Source organism: Phodopus roborovskii, unplaced genomic scaffold (assembly GCF_943737965.1).
Source record: "Phodopus roborovskii unplaced genomic scaffold, PHOROB, whole genome shotgun sequence".
Lineage (NCBI taxonomy): Eukaryota > Metazoa > Chordata > Mammalia > Rodentia > Cricetidae > Phodopus > Phodopus roborovskii.
Window position 1 is genome coordinate 26,121,528 of NW_026125397.1, and position 21,562 is coordinate 26,143,089.

The 21,562-nt window shown below is 46.6% G+C and overlaps 1 protein-coding gene across 2 annotated transcripts in view; it reads right to left on the minus strand.

Annotated features, from left to right (window-relative positions):
- Crybg1 (crystallin beta-gamma domain containing 1) overlaps window positions 1–21,562 on the minus strand; it is a 104,315-nt gene that overhangs the window by 46,248 nt on the left and 36,505 nt on the right. For both annotated transcript variants that reach the window (XM_051175593.1, XM_051175592.1), the window contains exon 2: window positions 1,748–3,216. In XM_051175593.1, the coding sequence (XP_051031550.1) occupies window positions 1,748–3,216 (1,469 nt within the window). The remainder of the gene's footprint in view (window positions 1–1,747; window positions 3,217–21,562) is intronic.

Below are 21,562 nucleotides of genomic sequence, written 5' to 3' on the forward strand. Positions count from 1 at the left end.
ATCATTTTCCAGGTGATATGTTTTTTTTTTTTTTCCTTTAACTCTTTGATCAGATGCACCACCCCCACTTCCCAAGCCAGGCTCACCCCTGTAGTTCTGTAAAGTAGCAAAACTGCCTTGAGTTCTAGGCCAGCCTCTGCTACATGGTGATCTAGGAGCCACCCTGGGCTACAGGGTGAGCCCATCAAAGAACCAAATCACAGTTTCTCAATATCTTTGGCTAATATCCAGCCATAACAGAACTAAAGAACTAGACAAAATAGTGCACCATTGTTAAGGCATGAAAGGAATGTTTAAAAAATGAGTGGTTTAAAAAAAAATAATAATCAGTAGCGGAAAAAAGCCACTTGGCTCAGTTGTGGTAGGATGAGGACCCAGAGAAGAGTTCCATTGTAACATCCCTTCCTGAACCTGTTTACCCGGTCCCTTATTAACAGTGTAACTTTTCTGGTTTTTCCACTGCTGTCTTCTGATTGGGTGACAGGTGGAGCGTCCTGCCGCTTCTCTGAGCTGAGACTTAGCAGGTTTCTGTGTTCCCTCACACTGGTCTTCCACAAATAATGGGCATCATTCACGCAGGTTACTTTCCTGACGCTACCGTTACAGAATAAATAGCTCATTATGTGAAATTGCCTTCAGGCTGCCAGCTGGTGAGGTAGTTCAACGTTATTCATCAAGCACATTTCCCTGCTGGCTTCCAAACAGACCTGTTTCAACGCTTACTCCTTTTAAGAAATCCGATAGAATGAAGCCGTTCTGCTCAAAACGGCAAGGCTGCAAATGCCTTTTTGATCGATGTGTGAGTCAAAGCAGGAAAACTTGGGCACTCGATAATTTCCACCTGCTCAGGCTACCAGTCCTATAGAGCGCCCTCCCCGTCTTGTCCTACACGCACAAATCAGTTACCATCAAGCCCCAGCTCCTGTACCCCCAGAACCCTTCAGCAAAAATACTCCATCATTATTAAATGTGTGGGCTTCTTGCTGCCACAAGGGGGCGTAAACAATGGGGGGGGTAACAGACTGAATCACAGGTGTGAGTCATGCTTTCCCCTCCCCCCCCCCACTCCATGGCACACAGCACAAAGGCACTCAGTAAACACTTTCGAAATTGGTAAACTTAAGAGAGCGCGGGTACAGTCGGTTGTTCGGCGTCCTTTCACTTGGGTAATTTTCAGCAATAACAGCTACCATCTCCGTAACAGAAAAGTTATTTCCAGCCCAGAAACAAAAATATCAACAGGCTCCCTAGGTCACAGAAGGCGGAATTATTAGAGACTTCCTTTCCGCTTACTTTGGACAACAATGTACTAACTTCATTAAAATTTCTCATGAAATCTCCCTTGTCAGAGCCACCAGGTCACACTCAAAATTCTGCTGGCTCCCTGGGACTGCCCTGAAGCACCCTTGTACCTTTGGGCAAAGAATATAATTAGCTAAATCAAGCGGTTAAGTCTTATCGTTACTGTTTATATAAACACCGCGCGCCTCAAGGGATGCCTTATTTTTGCATTCACTTCAGATCTTATATTAAAGCAGGAATTGACAGTGGAGGCTGCCAAAAAAAAAAAAAAAAAAATGTGTCACACTCTAAACCTTAGCTCTGCAAACGGCACCTTCTCTCTTTGAAGTTCTCAACAGGGAAGGAAGAAGAAGAAACCCCCCCCCAAAAAAAAAAAATCATGGGCTACAGACAGCCGCACAACCCTGAGCAGCCCCCTGCCCAGACCGTCTCCACAGCTACTTACAGGGTCACTTTCGTGGTCACAGTGGACCTGCCCACACCGAAATGGTTCCTGGGCTTCAGGCCGTCGGCGTCGGACGCTCCTGCTCCCCTGCCCGACTCTCGGCCACGGCCCCCGTCGCCCCGGCCGTCGAAGTGGTGGGGCAGCGGGCCCCTCTTGTGCTCGGGCTTGATCTCGGGCAGCAGCGAGCTGCTCCGGACCGTGAGCTCGCGCGGGACGACGCGGCCCGCCTCCTCCCCGCCGTCCGCCGCGGCTGGCGCCCTCTTGGGTGGGGACTCCTTGGTGGGAGCGCGCGGGCCGCTGCCGGGCACCGCCTCGGGGACGCGGCTGCGACCCCTCCGCTTGGTGGGCGACGAGGCGGGGGTCAGCTGCTTGCCGCGGTCCGGCTCTCCTCGGAGCTGTCCCCGGGGAGCGGCGCTGGGCTTGGGCTCCGGGCTGGCGGCCGAGGCTGCTCCCGCGTCGGGAGTCGCGTGTGCGGATTTCACTTTCCTTTCCGCAGAGCCGTTCTCAGCGGCCGCGTCTGGCGCCACCTCGTCGTTGAACACCGCGTCGTCCTTGACCGCGCTCTCGGGCGCCACTGCGTCCGCGCCTGGGGAGTCCGTGGATTTCTGCGACTTCCTCCGCCGGCCCGAGCGGCGGCCGCTTGATCTCCTCTCCATGTCGTCCGAATCGTCGCAATCGCCTGTCTCCGGAGCTAGAGGGACCGGCTCGTCCACCTGTGCCACCTCTGTCTTGCTCAAGTAGATGTCCAAAGTTAGCACTTTGGCGGGATGCGCGCGGTCGTTGGAGCGGGCTGAGCGGCCGTTCGCTGCGCCCAGGGAGGCAGGCTCACCTGGTGCAACCGCGTCCCCGGGCCCCCCCAGAGAGCCCGCTTCGGCACCCACGCCAGAGGCTCCGTCGGGGGCCTCTCCAGGTCCTCCCACGAGGTGCTCCTCAGGTGGCGACCCCGACACACCCCTCGCGGTCTCTGGTTGGAGGCCAGCGGCGCCTGGCAACGCGTCCTCCCCCGGACTGCGGGCGGGCGTCTCTGCGCTCTCCAGCCCCGAGCAATTCCCCGGTGAGGAATGCAGCTCCTTGGCAGCGGTGGTGGCATTTGGGAAAGTCTCTCCCTCTGCCTGCGAAGGTTCTAATTGGACTGAATCACTATCGTGGCACTGCTGCACAACCCCTACACCGTTGCTGGAGCAAGGTGACAGTTCGGCGTCGCAGGGGGTTGTCTGAACGAAGCTCTCTGCAGGCTGGCCTTCTGCCTCCTGCCCGGAGCCCGCGTTGGTTGCCTTCGGTTGGCTGCCCTGAGCCTTATTTTTCTCACTCTCTGTTTCAGGGAGTTTAGCAGAGGCGGGTTTGGTATTTGAGTTGGTGGGACTCTCTAACCCATTCCGGCTGTTCCTTCTCCTTCCAGCCGTAAAAAGAGTGCCAAGTTTCCCCAACACTGGCTTCCTTCTGGCGTCTTCTGGTGGTTGCGCTCTGGACTGGAAAAATAAAAGGAGACGGGGAGAGAAAACATGAGAATCCGTTTTGTTCCCCTTTGGTATGTTACAAAACTGCTGGGAACCAACTTGGCAATCGACCAGGTGTAGCTGAAAATAAAAAGGTAGGAGCCAGGTGTGGCTGCACAAGGCTACCTGGTCTTTATTTATGCTCTAACTAGCTCTGTGTGTGTGTGTGTGTGTGTGTGTGTGAGTGTGTGAGAGAGAGAGAGAGAGAGAGAGAGAGAGAGAGAGAGAGAGAATGAATGAATGAATGAATGAATGGTGTGTGTCGCTATGTAGCTCTAGCTGTTCTAGAACTCATACAGACCAAGTTGGCCTTGAACTCACAAAGACCCACCTACTTCTGCCCACTGGATGCTGGGGTTAAAGGCGTGCATGTACCACCAAATGGCTAAATTTAGCGTGGCTAAATTTCTTTTTCTTGTATTTTTGGTTGTGAGCCTAGCCTTTAACAGGTGAGCCATCTCTCCTGCCCTAAATTTCTTCTTCTTAAACGCATTTTCGAAGCTACATTACTTAGGATAGTATTCCGTTACATATTTTTTTTTTTAATCTGAAAAGTTCAAATATCACATGTATACAGTAAACAATTCCCAGCTCTCACTGGCTTCTGCTTATCTTCTTCCTTAATAAAAATGCAAACTTAAGGCAACCAGGCATGACTTTGTGGCCCCGCGGTTCGCCCCCAAATATCTTAGGAATTTTTACAGAAACATCTCCCTTTCATTTTGGGGAGGGGGTGGATTGGGAGTGGCTCAAGGAAAAACGACTGACTAGCGGCCTCCCGGAAAGCAATAGGAAACACTTGGCTTAACCTTAAGCAAAGGTGCTGGAAAGCAGCACCACCTGGCTCCGCCCGGCGGGAATGATTACCCAATGGGGCCCGCGTGCTTGCGTTCAAACCGCGCCGGCGGCAGAGCGCTACCCCGCCTCTTCCCAGCTTCACCTGGGAGTGTGTGTCCCCCGGCTGAGGGGGAAGGGCAGGCAGCGGGCTTGTTGCACGGAGGGAGTATAGTGGAAACCCTGCCTAGCGAGGCAGCCTAGAGGGAGGGGGGCTACAACCCGCACCAGAGGCTGCGAATGAATGAAAGCCGCAAGGATGCCCCGCAAAGGGGCCGGCGCCCGGGAGTGGTGGGTTAGGGAGTTGTGGAGCTGGAAAGGGGAGGGAGCTGAGAGCCACTCCTGGCTCCCTGGCAGATTGCGTGCAGGATCAGCTCAACTCAGCCCAATCCCCTACCCCAGAACAGTCCCTTAAGAGCCAACCCTTAAGCTAAAACCCAGGTGAGAGCCTAAGCCCTGAGGAGGCAGGACACAGCCCCGCCTTTCTTTCCTACAGGGTGAGCGTTAATTCAGGACGAGAATCATCTCCACTGAGGGATTCCTGGGCACTCAACACAGATCCTTGCATCTGAGCTACAAAAGCAGCCAAGGGAGTTCGGAGACTGCGGGAAGTGTAAAAAGACTGGATAATTAGTGCACGAGCTCAAGAGTCAACACCGCCATCTGTTGAGACAGTCTGGCAGCAATGTGTCGTGTAACCCGGTTGCAGTCTAGTGAGGCAATGTGTTACCCGGGGACAGGGGCAATAAAGTCAGAATTCAAACCCATGCCTTCCAGTTCCATCTAGTGCTCCTGCTAGTCTACCACAGAGGGCCCGCAGATGCAGAGGGAACCCATGAACCCGAGTGGCCCCAGATAAAAACCCCAGGCTACACGGACCCAGACCCGCAGTCAGGGCTCCAGGGTAGGTGCTGAGTTCAGACAGGTTCACCAGAGAGCTACAACAGAGGACACAGGTAAAGGAAGAAGACACCCAGAGCTCCTAGAACTGATGGGATATGCTGCTAAATCTACCCAAATTTGGCTTAATCCAGTTCTTCGATACTTATAAAAATAATGGAGGAGGAAATTGATGTGGCTTTAAAACTATATAAAGTATTATGACATCCTAAAGAAACTTTTTTTAAAAACACGACTTCAAGTACAATACCAACTCACTGGGTCCTGCTAAGGTACTAGACACTTACAAAGTGATTTACACAACTCATCTTTCCAACAGCCCTGTCCAAAGCTGCATAGCAGGAAAGTCCTTCTGAGTCTGAAAATAAAGCCCTTTGTTTCTATGTCTGGACAGGCCATCAAGCATACCCTGAAGAAGTAGACAGGAAAACAGGCTTGAGTCTATTTGGCTCAATTCCAGTCCCTGTCAAAATTAAGCGACTAGTGCATGTATCATTCTGTCCTACAGGTGAGGTGATGCTGCAATCCATCTTTCCCATGCTGCGAAGATGCCGGGTCAGCAACCCTCTTTATTCAGTGGGAGTGCCCCATCCCCAACCCCCAATCTTGGTTTAGTTGCTTTATATAAAGCCAGTGGCTTGCTCTTCAACTTGATTTTCAACTCTTTGTTCTCTGACACCCCAGAGGAGTGCCCTATTTTCTAATTTTTTGGATCAGTTTCGTCAAATTTTCAAAAATTTCATATGCTTAGTTTGCTTATATTAGTACTTTTATAACAACTCGTTCAGGAGAGCCCAAACTGTTCATCAACTGGTGAACAGATAAACAACGGTGACACATCTATGCAACAGATTAGCACTGTAGGATAAAAAGACAAATTTTTGACATGCAAGGATGTGGATGACTCTCAAAAGCATTATGCTAACTAGAGGTGAGGAAGTAGCCTGCCTGTGGGGGTGGGGTGGGGTGGCTGTGTGAGTGGATGTGGGCGTGTGGATGTGTGTGTGTGTGTGTGAATGTGAGTGGGTTTTAGTCAGTCCCCAGTATTATCACCAGAAAACATGTCAATGGTAGTCAGAAAGGTCCTCTATCTTGATTGTGGTGATGGTTACACATGTGTGCATGACTTTCAACACTCATCAAGTTGTACCTTTAAAATGAGCAGACTGGGCACAGAGGCCTGTACAAGTTGCCCAGCTACTCAGAAGAATGAAGCAAGATAGTTTTCTTTATTCTTTTCATTTTGTTGTTTTGCTTGTTGAGAAAGGATCTCACTATGAAGCCCTGGTTCTCCTGAAATTCACCGATCATGTTGACAAGACGAGCCTTGAACTCGGGGAGACCTGCCTGCCTCTGCTTCCTAAAGGCATGCACCATCACACTCAAATAAGGGGATTTCTTTGTACCAAGAGTTTATGGCCAACCTGAGTAATACAGCAAGACTTTAGTTCTTTAAAAGGAAACAAGCCTGGTGTGTTGGGATCCCAGCACTCAGGAGGCAGAGACAGGATGATGCCCAGTACTTCTGGTCAGACTGGCCTATATAAGGATTTCTAGGACAGTCAGTGTTATACAGCAAGACCCTCTCTCAAAAAGAAAACAGGAAGGTGTGCTCAAGTGTAATCCTAGCACTTGATGGATAGAAGCAAGAGAATCACTAGTTCAAGGTCATCCTTGACTACAAAGTAAGTTCAAGACAGTTCCGCTCTGCATTAGGGTGTCTCAAAAGAATAAAAGGAAATAAGCAAACACAAAGATGAGGGTGTCCTAACTTGTTATAAGTAAGTTATATCTTAATGAAGTTGTTTTAAAGTAAAGCTTTCCCCTGGGAAGTAAACAACACACAGTTTGTGTCAGGTGCACAGTTCACAGTTCTTACTAGATGGGAGTGTGGGAGCCCTCAAGTCATTTCAAAAGCCTTTTCTATAAACAATGAAGATTTCCTCAAGAGGCCATCCCTTGAGGGACTGACTCCAGAGCCATTCAAAAGGAACCCGCAGAACAGGGCTCACAGGTCCCATTCATTCAGTTCAAGGGAATCCTCAGTCTTCGAGGACATCTTCCTTCCTTCCTTCCTTCCTTCCTTCCTTCCTTCCTTCCTTCCTTCCTTCCTTCCTTCCTTCTTTCCATTCTTAGATTTATTTATTTATTATGTATAAAGCTTTCTGCCTGTGTGTATCCACAGAAGAGGGTACCATATCTCATTACAGGTGGTTGTGAGCCACCATGTGGTTGCTGGGATTTGAACTCAGGACCTCTGGAAGAGCAGTCAGTGCTCTTAACCTCTGAGTCATCTCTTCAGCCCCCAAATACCTCCTTTCTTAATCAAGTTACACATGTCTTTACAGGCAAAGATTGTTTATGTCCAGTGCTCATGGGGAGAGACTGACAGATGAAGAACCAAACCCAGGAGACTTTAGGGTTTAGAGTCTTAAACCTAAAGTAGGCAGGCACAGACTCTGTACCTTGTCCCTTAGTCCTGCTAGGAAGAAGAATGTTTGCAAAGAAGGTCCTGGGACCTACTGGGATTTTTCATGCTCCCTTGGAGTATGCCTACCCCAGCTCTGCTTTCCTGTGGACCTAGGGGTGATTCTGGGGTGCCCTGGGGCTGGGTAATTCTGGGTTTGATATTCCCAAAGCCTATGCTCTGGGGCTTGGCATTTGTTCTGGTGAGGGACTTCTTTTCTGAATAGATTATATATCTGTGTCTATCTGTCTGTCATCTATTTATCTATCATCTATCTATCTATCTACCTACCTACTTACCAACCTAAAGCTTTACTGTGTGGTTTAAAAAACAGGGAAATTAAAACTGTTTTGTTTATTTATTTTGCCCCACTGGCATTGAATCCCTGTATAGGACCAAGCCTCTGCCCTCAAAAAAACATAGGTTTAAGCTACTCTAGTCTTCAACAATCAAAAGGAAAAAAAAGTTACAAATTCCTTCAGCAGAGTAAGAAATACCTAGGGCTAAGGAAGTTTCTCAGCTTGCCCAGCATGCATGAAACATTGTGTCCCATCCCTGATACTATTATGTATAGTGGTACATGCCAGCTATCCCAGTGCTGGGGAAATGGAGGCAGGAAGATCAGGAGTTCAAGGTCATCCTTTACTACACATGGAGTTTGAGACCAGCCTTGGGTAAATAAGACACTGTTGATTATTGTAAAAGTAAGTATCTTAGAACCATGTGACAGCTAACTAAAGGATGGAGACAGAAAGCAAGGGATGGAGAGAGAAAAATAGTCCACAGCACTTTGTTGGGGAAACACACACACACACACACACACACACACACACACACACACACACACCATATACACACACCAAAAGCAAAAACACAGATCTTTCACCCTTTTGATTGCTGTTTGGGTTTAGTTTTTACATTGGATATCACTATGTAGCCATGACTAGCTTAGCCTAGTACTTGATATGCAGTCCAGTGCAACCACAGAGTTACAATTAAAATTGCATTTCCCCACACTAAGTGTAGAGCTGACCATATCTGAGTACAATGTCAGAGACAAGAAATTACATCCAGGGAGGATCCAGATCTGGATCTTATATACTACAGATCTGGCTTTGGATTAGACTCAAACTATCACTCACCTATCATGTTGTCTTCCTTCTGGCTTTGCTTGTGCTAATATATGTGGTCCAATCTAAATACACACAGATAATGCAAGGCAATGAAATGTTCACTAACTAGACTTATTAAGTACTGATATTTTTTCATTTTAAGCCAAACAACAACCACATCCTATTGCGAAAAATTAGTTGTATTATTCTGAAAAGAAAAGAAAAAAAGAGCGGCAGAACCTTTAGTTCCCATCTCTTCTCTCTCTTTTTCTCTTTTCTTTTTTCCCCCTTCGAGACAGGGTTTCTCTGAGTAGCCCAGGCTGCCCTAAAACTCACAGAGATCCGCCTGCCTCTGCCTCCCGAGTGCTGGGATTAAAGGCGTGCGCCACCACCACCACCACCCTCCCACATCTCTTGTCTTTAATTTCCATACTCATTGGTTAGCTATTTAATTATGTAGTCAGGACATGCACAGGTTAAGAAATACTTGGACTATAAATGTCGAATTCCTGTGTCTCCTTTAGTCATTCATTGTGCACAGAGGGAGGAAAAAAATCACCAAATTAGGATTGCATATTTCTACTGCAATGCAAATTAATTCAGCCTGACAGTTATCTTTGTGAGAAAAAGGAAATAATAGCAAGACTGTTGAGTTTACGTTCTGGGTTATCTGGTACTTCTAATTAGGTACACAGTGTTGGGGTTGGGGCTCCCAGCCCAGAAAACATGCTGGGTAACCAATGAGTTTCTAATTAAAGTTTAGCCAAGCTGGGAAATGGAAATGTGCTCATTACAAAGTAGTCTACATAGTTCTCTTTATATTGGCTCGGACCTAAAAGGTGTGTTCTTTTATACACTTTAAAAACAATGGTCTGGACAACTCTGCCAAAGACCAAGAGTAATGACAATATCACCAGGGCTCATGGAGTCTCCGAATCTAAGAGCTAAGGGAGCAAGGACTAGTTTTCCAAGCCAGCAATCCATTTCCAAAGGACATGAGGAAGACTAGGGATACACTGGTTAGCAGACTGAGCAACGGCAGAAAGGCCAACCTGGCTTAGCTACACTCACACTAGACTGTGCCAGGAGGAGATGGAGGGAGGGGACAGCCATACAGAGAATCAGGCAAGCTCCTGTGACCACACACCGTGGCTTCAGGCTGCCTCTGAGACCTCCTATTTTAAAACCAGTTTAGGCACATTTTAAATGTGGCAGAAAATAGATTTATTTCTAGAAAATGGGGAAAAAGCTTACATTTCCAATTAATATATGCTAGAATACCCACCCAGTAATATGCATTAGCAATTTCCTGTAAGTCCTAGCAAGAATCCCTGACTTTTTAGCAAACTCTTTCCTGTTCTATTCTGTCCTGTTCTGTCCTAGTCAAATTGACAGGAACTTACTGTGTAGTCCGGGGCTACTCAAAGCCCATACTCCTCCTGCCTCAGACTCCTGGGTGGTGAGATTACAAGTGTGTGCCGTCACACTCAGCTAATAACTTTCAGATGAGGAAACAGAAAGCAGCTGAGTGTACACCTGGCATCCCAGCTCTCAGGAGACTGAGGCATGAAGACCTCAAGTTCCAGACCAATTCCAAATGCAGAGCAAGACCTAGTGTTATAAAAAAGAAAAGAAAGGGAAGGAAGGAAGGAAAGAAAGGAAACTGAGTTCATGCTTTCATAGAGAGATCTTGGAAATACCAAGGGATCAAAACATTTGTCCTCTCAAAAAAAAAAAAAAAGCCACATTTAAGGGTGTGAGGGATGGCTCAGTTGGTAAGAATGTTTGCGCAGGACCTGAGTTTGGATCCCAGCATGCACATTAAAAAAAAAAACTGGGTGTGTCTGAAGAATGCGGCCTGTCACTGTTGATGAACACTTAAACGTGTTATGGTTAGGACAAACCAAAACTAGAAGCCTACGCTTATATTAATTTGTGTGTAAAAACTGTGTAAGTTCATATGTTATGTAGATGATAATTTTAGAAGACAAAAACCTCACAGAGTGAACACCATGTGTGGCACATGACCTCATTTTCCATAGCTGCACCCGCCTCTACTTTTTTTGGTTTTTGTTATTTGTTTGCTGTTTTACATAATTCTTTATTGACGCCTCAGGAATTTCACAACATGCACCCCAATCCTGTTCACCTCCCAGTCCCTCCGTATCGGCCCCACACCTCTGCAGCATGCCCCCTCAAGTGAATTAAAAACAAAATAAAACAAATTAAGAACTGATGGGGAATGTCATTCTGTAAATGTTTCTCATACTGGTTAATGAATAAAGCACTGTTAGCCAATAGGAAAGCAAGAGAGGAGGGACTAGGAGACAATGAGGAAAGGGGAAGTAGGAAGGAGGAGTCAAGATGGACAGTCTGGAGAGAGCAGCTCCGGTAAGATGAAAGCACGTGGAAATACATAGATCAAGACCAGCGGCGGGAGGAAAAGCCTACTCCTTACATCTGGCGCCCACATGGCTGAAGGGCCCCCGACTTGCCACTGATCTTCCCAGCGCCTCTTCATGCATCCTGGTGACATCAGGAGCTGCAATGTGTCTCGCATTACACCCCTGTCGTCCAGCCCCTCCCACCCCAGAAATGTTCATTGCAGGGAGTCATTGGTCTACTTCGGGGGACCTCTGGCGCCCTCATTGGGCACCATCACTGGGCCCTCATTGAAACTCCTCTCAGATACCCTGCTCACAGTCATGGAGACCCTACAGCCATTGCTCTGCAGCCCCAGAGCAGGTCACAGGTGGGGCAGATGTTAGGTAGGCCAACCCAAGGCCCAGGGTATGGGTCTGGGTAGTAGAGCTGGTTGGTCCAGGCCACTGGGAGCGTTCCTTTCAGGACAGGGACAGAGCCAGTTCTCCTAGGTCTATACCAGCGGGGTCATCTCTTCTGAGTGTGAGAGTCAGTTCTCTCATAGCAGGGGTGGGACTAGCTCTCCTGCTGTAGTGTCCATCAAGGGGCAGGGCAAGCTACCCCAGGGCCAGTGAAGGGCAGGGCTGGCTCAGCATGGCCCTCGAATTTCACCACCCATGATTCCTATGACCCCCTGTGGTAACATGAGCCACGGACATCAGCCCAAACTCTGGCTGCTGTTCAGCCCTGGACCCAGACATAGTCCTTGGTAGCAGCCAGGGCTTGGATGTCACCATGGCCCCATACAGCAGCACAGGCCCTAGGACACCCCAGTTGTCAGCCAGCCCATGGCATTGGTATTGCCTTGGTTGGTTTCAGGAGCAATGGACAGTAAACACATACCCTGGCTGCAGTAGGGCCATGAACCCAGACATGGTCCCTGGCAGCAGCCCAGGCTGCAATGTCACCATAGACCTAGGTAGCAGTGAAGGCCACTCAGATTGGCATGGCCTTGCAGGAGAATGGCCCCTGGATGCTAACATGGCTCCAGGTGGCTGCCCAGACCCCTGGACATCAACTCAGACCCTGGCAACGGTAGGGCCATGGACCCATACATGGGCCTCAGCAGAAGCTCTGGCCCCAGGAGGCGTGGCCCTGGGACTGGTATGGTGTTATTTGTATGCTGGGACTCCTTAGTGTTTGTCTGCCTTTCCTTTCAGAACATGGGCCCTATGGGGACAGGAACACAGTCCTTTTAGCCTCAATGCTTGGTGTCAATAAGCACCGAACACACATTTACTAGTCTGAGGGACACAGCATCATCATTTTGTAGAAGCCTCTTACTCTCCAACCTAGCAAGAGGCAGAGTGCAGTGCATAATGGAGGCCAGCAGGAACTAGCCACATTGCACTGGCAGCCTCCTCTGATGATTTCCCCAAATCCCGGCTCTGAAATATTTGTCCTGTGGGTGTCTTAAGACCCGAATGAGGTGGTTGTAAAATACCTAACACTGTTCTGGGGGAGAACAAGGAGGTAGGAAGGGGAAAGGTCACTGCTCCAGTTTGGATCTGGAGTGACCCCAAAGAGATTGGTCCCCAGCCAGATGCTATCGGGAGGTCTTGAGGTCACTGGGTGGCATATCCCACCCAGCTGTGAGGCGACTTGTTTTACTTTCCATGTGTTCCCTGACACATGCCTGGTCACATGCCAAAAAGCAACGGCCGGAACTTTCAAAACTGGGAGACAAAACAAAAACAAAAAGACCTTCTTCTCTTTATGAGCCGATTAACTCAGGTGTAATGACAAAAAGCTGCTGGACTGGCATGGTAGCACACGCTAGCCTGGGGCACATGGCAAATTCCAGACCAGCCTGGATTACAAAGTAATACCCTTCAGACGAGCAAGCAAGAAGGCAAATATGGAAACCATAAAAGAAATACGCATTAATATTTGCAAGTCAGAACCACAAATAAGGTTGAAAAGGAAAAGTCCCCAAACACCTACTAAGGCCACATTACTGGTACCTCAGGTCTTTAGTGAACTATGTAATACCGTTTCATATGTACTATTTGGCATACTAATCTGTCACTGAGCTAGTGTTATTATTATATGCAGTTCTATATTAATATTAATCACTGTAGTGATTAATTCTGTAGTGTCCACCATGCCCACCATGACCATCATGCCTCGGACGGTGGTTTATTTACCACAGAGAGGACCACAGCTTCTCTGTACACAGATCTTGAATTATTTTCACAGGAAACGTTTCTAATTAGATACCAGGAGAACAAACAGGCACAGCACGAGGTGTAAAATCTGAACAGAGTAATCCCAATACTGGAGAGGCAGGAAAGGGTAGCTCCCACACGCTGGAGGCCACAGTGAAAGCTGCTAATGAAGGAGATAAGCTCAGCATTCCTCATGGAGCAATCCTGCTCCTCCTATACTCTCTAGGACAGAAGTCCTCAACAACTTGGTTTTAGAATCCCTTGACATTCTTAGAAATTAAGGACTACAGGAGCCTTGTTTATGTAGATTATGTCTAGCAACAGTTAGGTTAGAAATTCAGCCGGGTGTGGTGGCTAGCTCTCGGGAGTCGAAGGCAAGCAGATCACTGAGTTCAAGACTAGCCTGGTATACCTCCTGAGTTCAAGGAAAGCTGGGGCTACACCAAAGAAGGAAGAGGAGTGGGAGAATGAGGAGGAAGTTATTCACCAATACACAGGGCACTCTTTGGCCACTAGAACAAGACACCATTGCATATTATGTTGCCTCTGGTTGGACCCCCACTCTACACTCATAAGGGCAGAGGTAAGAAAAGGGCAAATGATATTTAACAGGATTACATGAACGTTTTTACATTTCCAAGTTCCTCAAATACCTCAGGAGGTCCCAAAGGCCCCAAGACTTTGCTGTGAGAAGGAACAGTCACCCTTGAGAAGTCTGTGTGTGCTGTTCCAGGATACTGACAGTTGTTACAGCAGTAGTTCTTGTTAATAATCCCCCATCAAAAGCAGGCCAGGTCCTCTCAATAGTCGGATCAATGAACAGTGAAGCATTCAAGAAGCAGAAAACTCCACAGCAAGAGAGAGACCACTGTCAGCCATCCACCATCCACGCGTGAGTTCATAAGTGTGACGGTTAGGTTTTGTTCTCTCTTTGTTTCATTTTATTTTAGTTCGTCTTATGGTAGGCAATGGCACTGTAGCCCAGGATGACCTGGAGGTCACCATGTAACTCATTTGGGAGGCTGAGGTCTCCCCTCTTAAATGCTAGGAGAGCATTTAATGGTGTGAGTGGCACCACACCCAGCAACATAAATATGATGTTGATTGAAACAGATATAGGTGAGGCTCTAACATAAAATTCCACTTATGTAAAATTCAGGAACACAAAAACTAAATTGTATTGTCTTGGGGGGGTATGCTTATTAGTGGTAAGTCATAAGGAAAAGCAGAGATATGGCTATTACAGCACTTAAGATAAGAGGTATTAGGGCTGGATAGATGGCTGGGTAATTAAGAACTACTCTTCAGAGGACCCTGGCTCAGTACCCAGCATCCATGTGCTAGGTAACAACTGACTGTAACTCCAGTTACAGAGGATCCAGTGTCTTTTTCTGTCATCCATGGGCACTACATAAATAAGGGACACAGGCACATAGGCAGGAAAAACACTTCTTAAATAAATAACATAAATATTTAAAAAGATCATGACCGTCTCTGTGTGATATAGATCCTTATTTAAAACTTCGTCACTTTATCATGGCTATTTCTTCTCATTAACTTTTAACTTTCAAAATACGGCACTAATGCATTAGGTGTCTTCATTACTGAGTGTTTGCTGTTCTTCACTCTCTGGTTTTGTTTTTAATTGTTTGTTGATGTTTTTGCTGGTTCTCCTTGGTCATGGGCCTCACACACCTCCCCCTCTCCATTCTGATCCTGGCCTTGGTGATGAGGTATTGCTGATCAGAAACCAGGAGGAAGTAGCAATATCCTACTTCCTAGGTTGTTTCTAATTACACCAGTGCCTGCTTTATAATTATCCACTATGCCCCACATTTAAATTTTATACACTTTTCTGATGCAAGCTATATTTCACAATAACTAGGAACATTTATTTCTTTGCTTTCAAAAGGCAATGAATGTGTGTCCTATACTAATTGGCCTTTTAATTTTTCTCTTTTGTGATTTCAGTAACCATACTTAAAAATTTTCCTAGTGCCTGGGACCTCTTAATGGCCCTGTGAGGGGGACAGGTACCATACTTCACCCCTGAGCAAACTGCCCAGGCTTGCCTAGCAGGATTCACAGGATGTAGGTGGATCAATGGCTCAGTACATTTCAGGTGTTTATGATTATGCAGTAACACCATGGTTACCCAAAAGATCAGGAATTTCACTGACTAAATTTCAAATGCTTTTAAAGGATCATAATCACAATGCTCCTGAACCCACATCTTAATTTGTTTTTAAATTGCCAAATCATTTAAAAAAGCCATTTGTCCTGGGGGGGGGGGGGCTGGAGAGATGGCTCAGTGCTTAAGAGCATTGGCAGCTCTTCCAGCAACCTGAGTTCAATTCCAAGCAACCACATGGTGGCTCACAGCCATCTATAATGGGATCTGAAGCCCTCTTCTGGCCTGCAGGTGTGCATGCAGATAGAACACCATATACATAAAATAAATAAATCTTAAAAAAAAAAAAAAAAGGAAGCCCTTTGCTTAAGGGCACAGGTGTGTTTACAAAGATGTTTGGCTATGCTACTCTCCCCCTCCATTTCTTGTTCTCTCTCTCTCACACACACACACACACACACAGAAGCAGGGAAGGAGGTTGTCTAAGGCACAAAAGGAGCTGAAAAGCTATGGCTGCCTCAAGAAGTTGAGGCCACCTTGGTCCAGGTGGGGGTGGGCAGGTGCCTGAAGAGGTTGGGAGCCTGTGTTTTGGGGGAGCGAGGAGACTGTGCGAATCATCACGCTGCTCCTGTGAGTTTGAAAGTGAGATGTTCCATCACCTCTCATCACTACGCCTGGCAGGATGTGTGAGCTCAGATGCCTTCTTTCTCTCTGCCTTGGCTTGGGCGTCTGAATTGCATTTGCACAGCCCTCTCCTGCCTGTGCTCCTGTACGGGCTTGAGGCAGACAAGCCTGCACACCCAGGCTTCGCTGCACAGTGCCAGTCCTGACTATGCCTGGAGATATGGGCAGCAGGCTCTGCCCATTTCAACATTTCAAATTAAAATTCAGTTGTCGTCCTCACTAGCCTTATGCCAGTGTAGGGCGCTCATTTTGTTCGTCTCCCTTTATCTTTAATCTTGTGGCACAGACATTAAAAACAGACATAGTTTCCAGAATGATCAGCCCGGCCCATTTACCTCCCCAGCCCAGCCCAGCCCAAGCTCACTCACCTAGGAGCATCCACACGCTGAACTGCTCCATCTAGAGCCTGGGCCCTAATAGGACCACTGACTAAAACATACGAAATTTCACTTTTTAAACTTCAGATGCTTTTGATGGGGCGTATTCGTGATGTTCTTAGACTTACACGGCTGATTATTGTAATTGGCAAATCATTTTTGGAATTTGTTTTGTTTTGTTTGTTTGTTTTTGGTAGAGCATAAGGTATTAGCTCCTTTAAGATGTCTGAGAAAAGATCAAGAGGGTCAAAGAGATTGCTAAGCTGGTAAAGATGCTTGCCACCATGCCTGATGACATGGGTTTCACCCTTGAGACTCATAGGGTGGAGAAGAAAACTGACTATTGCAAATTGCATTCTGATGGTGACATTAGTACAAACTCACACACGCGCACATGCACACACACACATACAATTTTTAAAAAGACTAAGAGCTCAAACCTAAATTTAAAGTCTGTCTTTTTCTAAAGTGCCAAATGATGGGAAGGGGTTAAATGCTAAGAGTTCTAACAGAAAACAGAGGCACCAAAGCCCACCACACACAGGGGTTTAATGCTTATGCCTCTGTGATCAAACCAGTGTGGCAAAGTTTAATAGTTCTTATATACATTTTTTTTCTTAAAAGTTTACGAGATCGCTCTTTTTCTCTTACCCGAATCCTTAGCACTTCTTGAATAATAGGTTGTAACAAGCCAAGATGTTCCCATAACACTTCTGTGTCCCAGTAAACCTCGTTTGGGGAAAGCATGTGCAATACATAATAACTTGTTACCGGGCAGCCGGTGAGAGCAGCCGGCAGCCAACACCCACTGGAGACACATTTGAAAAATAGCCTACATCTGAGAAGGGTGAGTAATAGTGTTTTAACTTCTACCACTGAGAAAAAAGAAAGTCAATCCTGACTCTGGAAACATTTCTGGAAACATTTCTTCCCCTGGAGTGTCATCCTCACCCCCAATCCTAACCCCAGGCGGAAAGATCTGGTATCAGCTTGTCTTTGGAATCTGAATAGACCGAAGGGACAGAAGCTGGGTAAAAGGATCAACTAAGTCCTTCTAGTACACCCCAGAGCAGGACTGTAAATCAACATGAGAAAGGCCGATGGCCCATCCGGAACCCAGATGTATTTAACAAGAGTAACTTGCTAATGATCCCGATTAGCTTGCTAATATCATAAACACCAGAGAACTGGCAGACAGTGTGGACCATAGCCAGGATGTTGCCTTCCCTCCTGCCGGCCGAGGTATGTGGTTCCCACGGGTATTCCTCTTATTTGCAATTGCTCAAGAATTTGCCAGATCTAGGCAGAAAACACTATGTTAGTTAAAAACACTACTATGTTAGTTAAAAACAAGGTCTTGGCAACTGAGAGACAACCAGACTGTGGTCACTGCTTACCATGCTGATGATGCTTCTCCACTTCCTATGGATTCACCAAAAGGACACAGGGAGCAGCTTGCAGCCAGGCCGGCATCCCCACCGCTGGCTGCCTTCTCAGCACAGCTCAGCTGTCCACCTCCAGTCTGCCCTGGTCAACTCTGGCCAGCTCACACTCCCTGCCGGAGCTCGGGCACAGACACTGACGGTTCATGTGCAAAGCTCATTTAATAAGGGTGTGTTTGATTCAACAGTTGAACGGGTTAAGGAAGGAGGTGCGCCCTTTTTTGGGTGTGACACTAAGTCAAACTTGCTGAAAAGACAACCTAAGGAGGTGGTAAGCAGGTAGTTTGGGGGAAGTGCCCTGCATATATTAAACTCTTAAAAATTAAAAATTGTTGTTTTTTTTTTTTTGAAAAATGTGGGTGAATGAGAAACACGAGGAAGGAAAGTCACAGCCTTGCTCTGATTTTTAATTCTCTGGTAAACAAAGTCTATCGTATTTAATACTGGGTTTTTAGCCTATGCTGTTCCAGCCTTATTTACTTATACTTTTTACTTCTCTACAAAAGCATGAATTATATTCCACAAATCACATCTCATATAATATTATTAAAATGCATGTGGGGGCGTCACAACAGAGTAAACATTACATCCTATTACAAAGGGTAAAAGGTACATCCATTTAGTACTCAAATAACTGACACCTGTATTCATCAATAAATCTAATCCAGTAATTATAAATCATTATAACGTTAAGTCTAAAAGGCTTAGTGTTTGGCAGCCTTCTGTTCCTGTAGCCCTCTTCATGCTTGTCCTTTTGGGGGTAACATAGGTCAGATAAACAAGACAGCTGTCTTGTTCCATTAAGATCATGGTCCTCCTAATTTTCCAAAGTTTTATTTCCAACTTAGAAAGCACACGGCACACACTTAACCATCTAAACAGTTTTTAAGCATATAATTCCGTAATGCTGACTAGACTCGTATTGCTTTGCAAGATGTCTCTAGGACATTTTCATCACACAGAAGTAAAATGCTATCTCTGTTAAACAGCGAGTCCCCAACTCTCTGCCCTGTGGCTCTCGAAACTGCCACCCTACATTCCGTATAAGTGTCACTCACTGCTTTGGGTTTCTCGCTCATGTGGAGTCATACAGTGTCTGTCTTTTTTGTGACTGACTTGTTTCCCAGCACAATTACTCAGTACGAACCTGGCATGGGAGCATATGCTTGTAATCCCAGCATTTAGGAGGCAGAAACTGGAGGATCAGGAATGCAAGACCAACCCCCTCTCTGGGGCAAGTAAGAGGCCAACCTGGGCTACAACAGATACTATCTCAGAACACACACACACACAAAAAAAAAACACCTACCAACCAAACATTATCAGCAACAAAACCACCCCACAATTACTTAGTATAACCTGTCAAAGTTGACCCATGTTGCATGTCATCTGTTTCATTTATTCAACCCACAAGATCATCAGGCAATTATTGGTTGCCAGCTCTATCAGTCACAACGTGGGTTAAAAAACAAGAGATATGTGGAGACACATCTTGTGGAGGATGGCACAGATGTGTGGGGAAAACACAATAAATACTGTCACTCAGAGGTAAGTATAAAGATATGACGGGGATGTAGAAATAGCCGACATTTAGGGGTGGCACATGCAGAAAAATGTATGCTTTGTTATGTGGATTAGCTGAAACTTTCTTCCTTTTTTGAGAATTATTATAGTTTATAAGTTACTATTGGTTTAACAAATTACTCTGTAGCTATCATATATATATTAGAGATTTGTGTGTGTATGTGTGTGTGTGTGTGTGTGTGTGTGTGTGTGTGTGCGCGCGCGCATGCATGCGCTCACGTATGAAGGTACCCATGGAAGCCAGAGGCACTGGAACCCCTGGAACTGGAGTTAGAAGTGTTTGTGAGCTGCCTGACATGGGAGTTCGGAATGGAATTCAGAACCTCTGGGAAAGCATCAAGCACTCTTAACCACTGGGCTCTCTCTCCAGCCTGCGCAACCGTTTGTACTGAAACCTTTAGACACTACAAGAATATGTAACAGGGAATGTGACTTAGTAGCTGAGTGCTTGCTTGGCATGTATGGAGTTCCGGGTTCCACTCTCAGCACTGCATAATACCATGTGACACAAAATCCCAACATTTGGGAGGCAGAGCCAGGAGAGTCAGATCGAGGTCATCCTTGGCTACATAGTGAGTTTGAGGTCAACTCAAGTGACATGAGACCTTTCCTCAAAACAAACAAACACACAAACAAATAAAAATAAAGTGGAGGGGGAGAGGGGGGCAACAACATAACTTAAGGCAAGATTTCTTCTACCCACTCAACAAAAACTATACAAGACATTAATGTCTACATCCTTTTACCATGTATTCACTCTGTGAGGGGCAAACTAGATAGCTTATTTTTGCTTCTAGAAGCTTATAGATTTATCCATAAAACAACCGCCACTGTGCAGGCAGGTGTATAATTAAATGCACCAGTAGGCATAGAGACATTTGTAATGCTTGAGGAGTTCAAAGGGAAGGAGATTGGCATGGGTGAGCCTTGAAGCATAGGTTTAACAAGGCCTGGGTGGAGGGAAGGCACTCCAGGAGGGGGCGGGGCCTGAAGGAAGTTGGCCAAGTGAATTCAGGCACAATAGCCAAACTAGAGTTATGGGGCACAGTGAAGGCTGGCAGAGCCTTCTGGAAGGCTGGATAGTAAACTCAGTCTCACTTGGGAAGAAGAACCTTGAGGAATAAGTCGAGAAGCTGAGGTGTAGAGTCGTGGGAAGCAGGACCTCCCGCAGGTTTCTGAGCAGAGAGTGGCACTGGAAGAGGTTGGACATGGGTCAGACCATGTGGCCCATGGGTCAGAGGAGGGAAGGGGAGAATGTTCAGTGAGAAAGAAGACACTGGAGAGAAGGATGAACCCAGAGGCCTGGAGGACAATGATAAGCTCCAGGGGTGGGCCAGGGGCAGCGTGGGTCATGTGGGATTTAGGGGACCGTTACTATCTATCTCCAAGTGGAAGGATTCATGAACCTTGGAAGTTTCATTCTCAAGGCAACACATTTTCATTTAGTCTGAACCCTAAATCAGTCACTATGGTCACAATCTGAAAAGGAAAATACAGGACTGTCTATAAATGTGCCCTTACGTGGTGTGGTAGTATTACGTCAACTTCACATAAGCTAGAGACATCTGAGAAAATGCCTCCATAAGATCAGGCTGTAGGCAGGCACATAAGGCATTTATTTTCTTAATTAGTGGTTGATGCAGGAGGGCTCAGTCCTTTGTGAGTGGTGCTATCCCTGGGCTAGTGGTCCTGGATTCTAAGAAAGCATGCTGAGCAAGCCCCGGGGAGCAAGCTGGTAAGCAGCTCTCCTTCAGGGTCTCCGCATTAGCTCCTACCTTGACTTCTTTCAACGATGGACTGTGATATAGAATTATAAGCAAACCAAACCTTTCCTTCCCTAGTTGCTTTAGCCACAGTGTCGTATCACAGCAATAGAAACTCTAACTTGGGATCCATGGCTAGAACTCAGGTCATTGGGCTCACGCAGGAAGCACTTTTGCCCACTGAGCCATCTCCCCAGCCCCTCCCTCATCAGATATTTTAAATCATAAGGGTCAGTTCATATGCGTGAGTGACTTTAATCTACCAGGGCCACAGCGCAGGCTCCCGAGGAATGGCAAAAGAAAATAGGACATATTGCTAACCATGGTATGTAAGGAGCAAGGTTTTTCCACCCGCCACTGGTCTTGTCCCACCGCTGCGGGACAAATACAAAGGCTCTGTATTTGATATAATGCTGTTGGCCAGGTACTAGTTTCT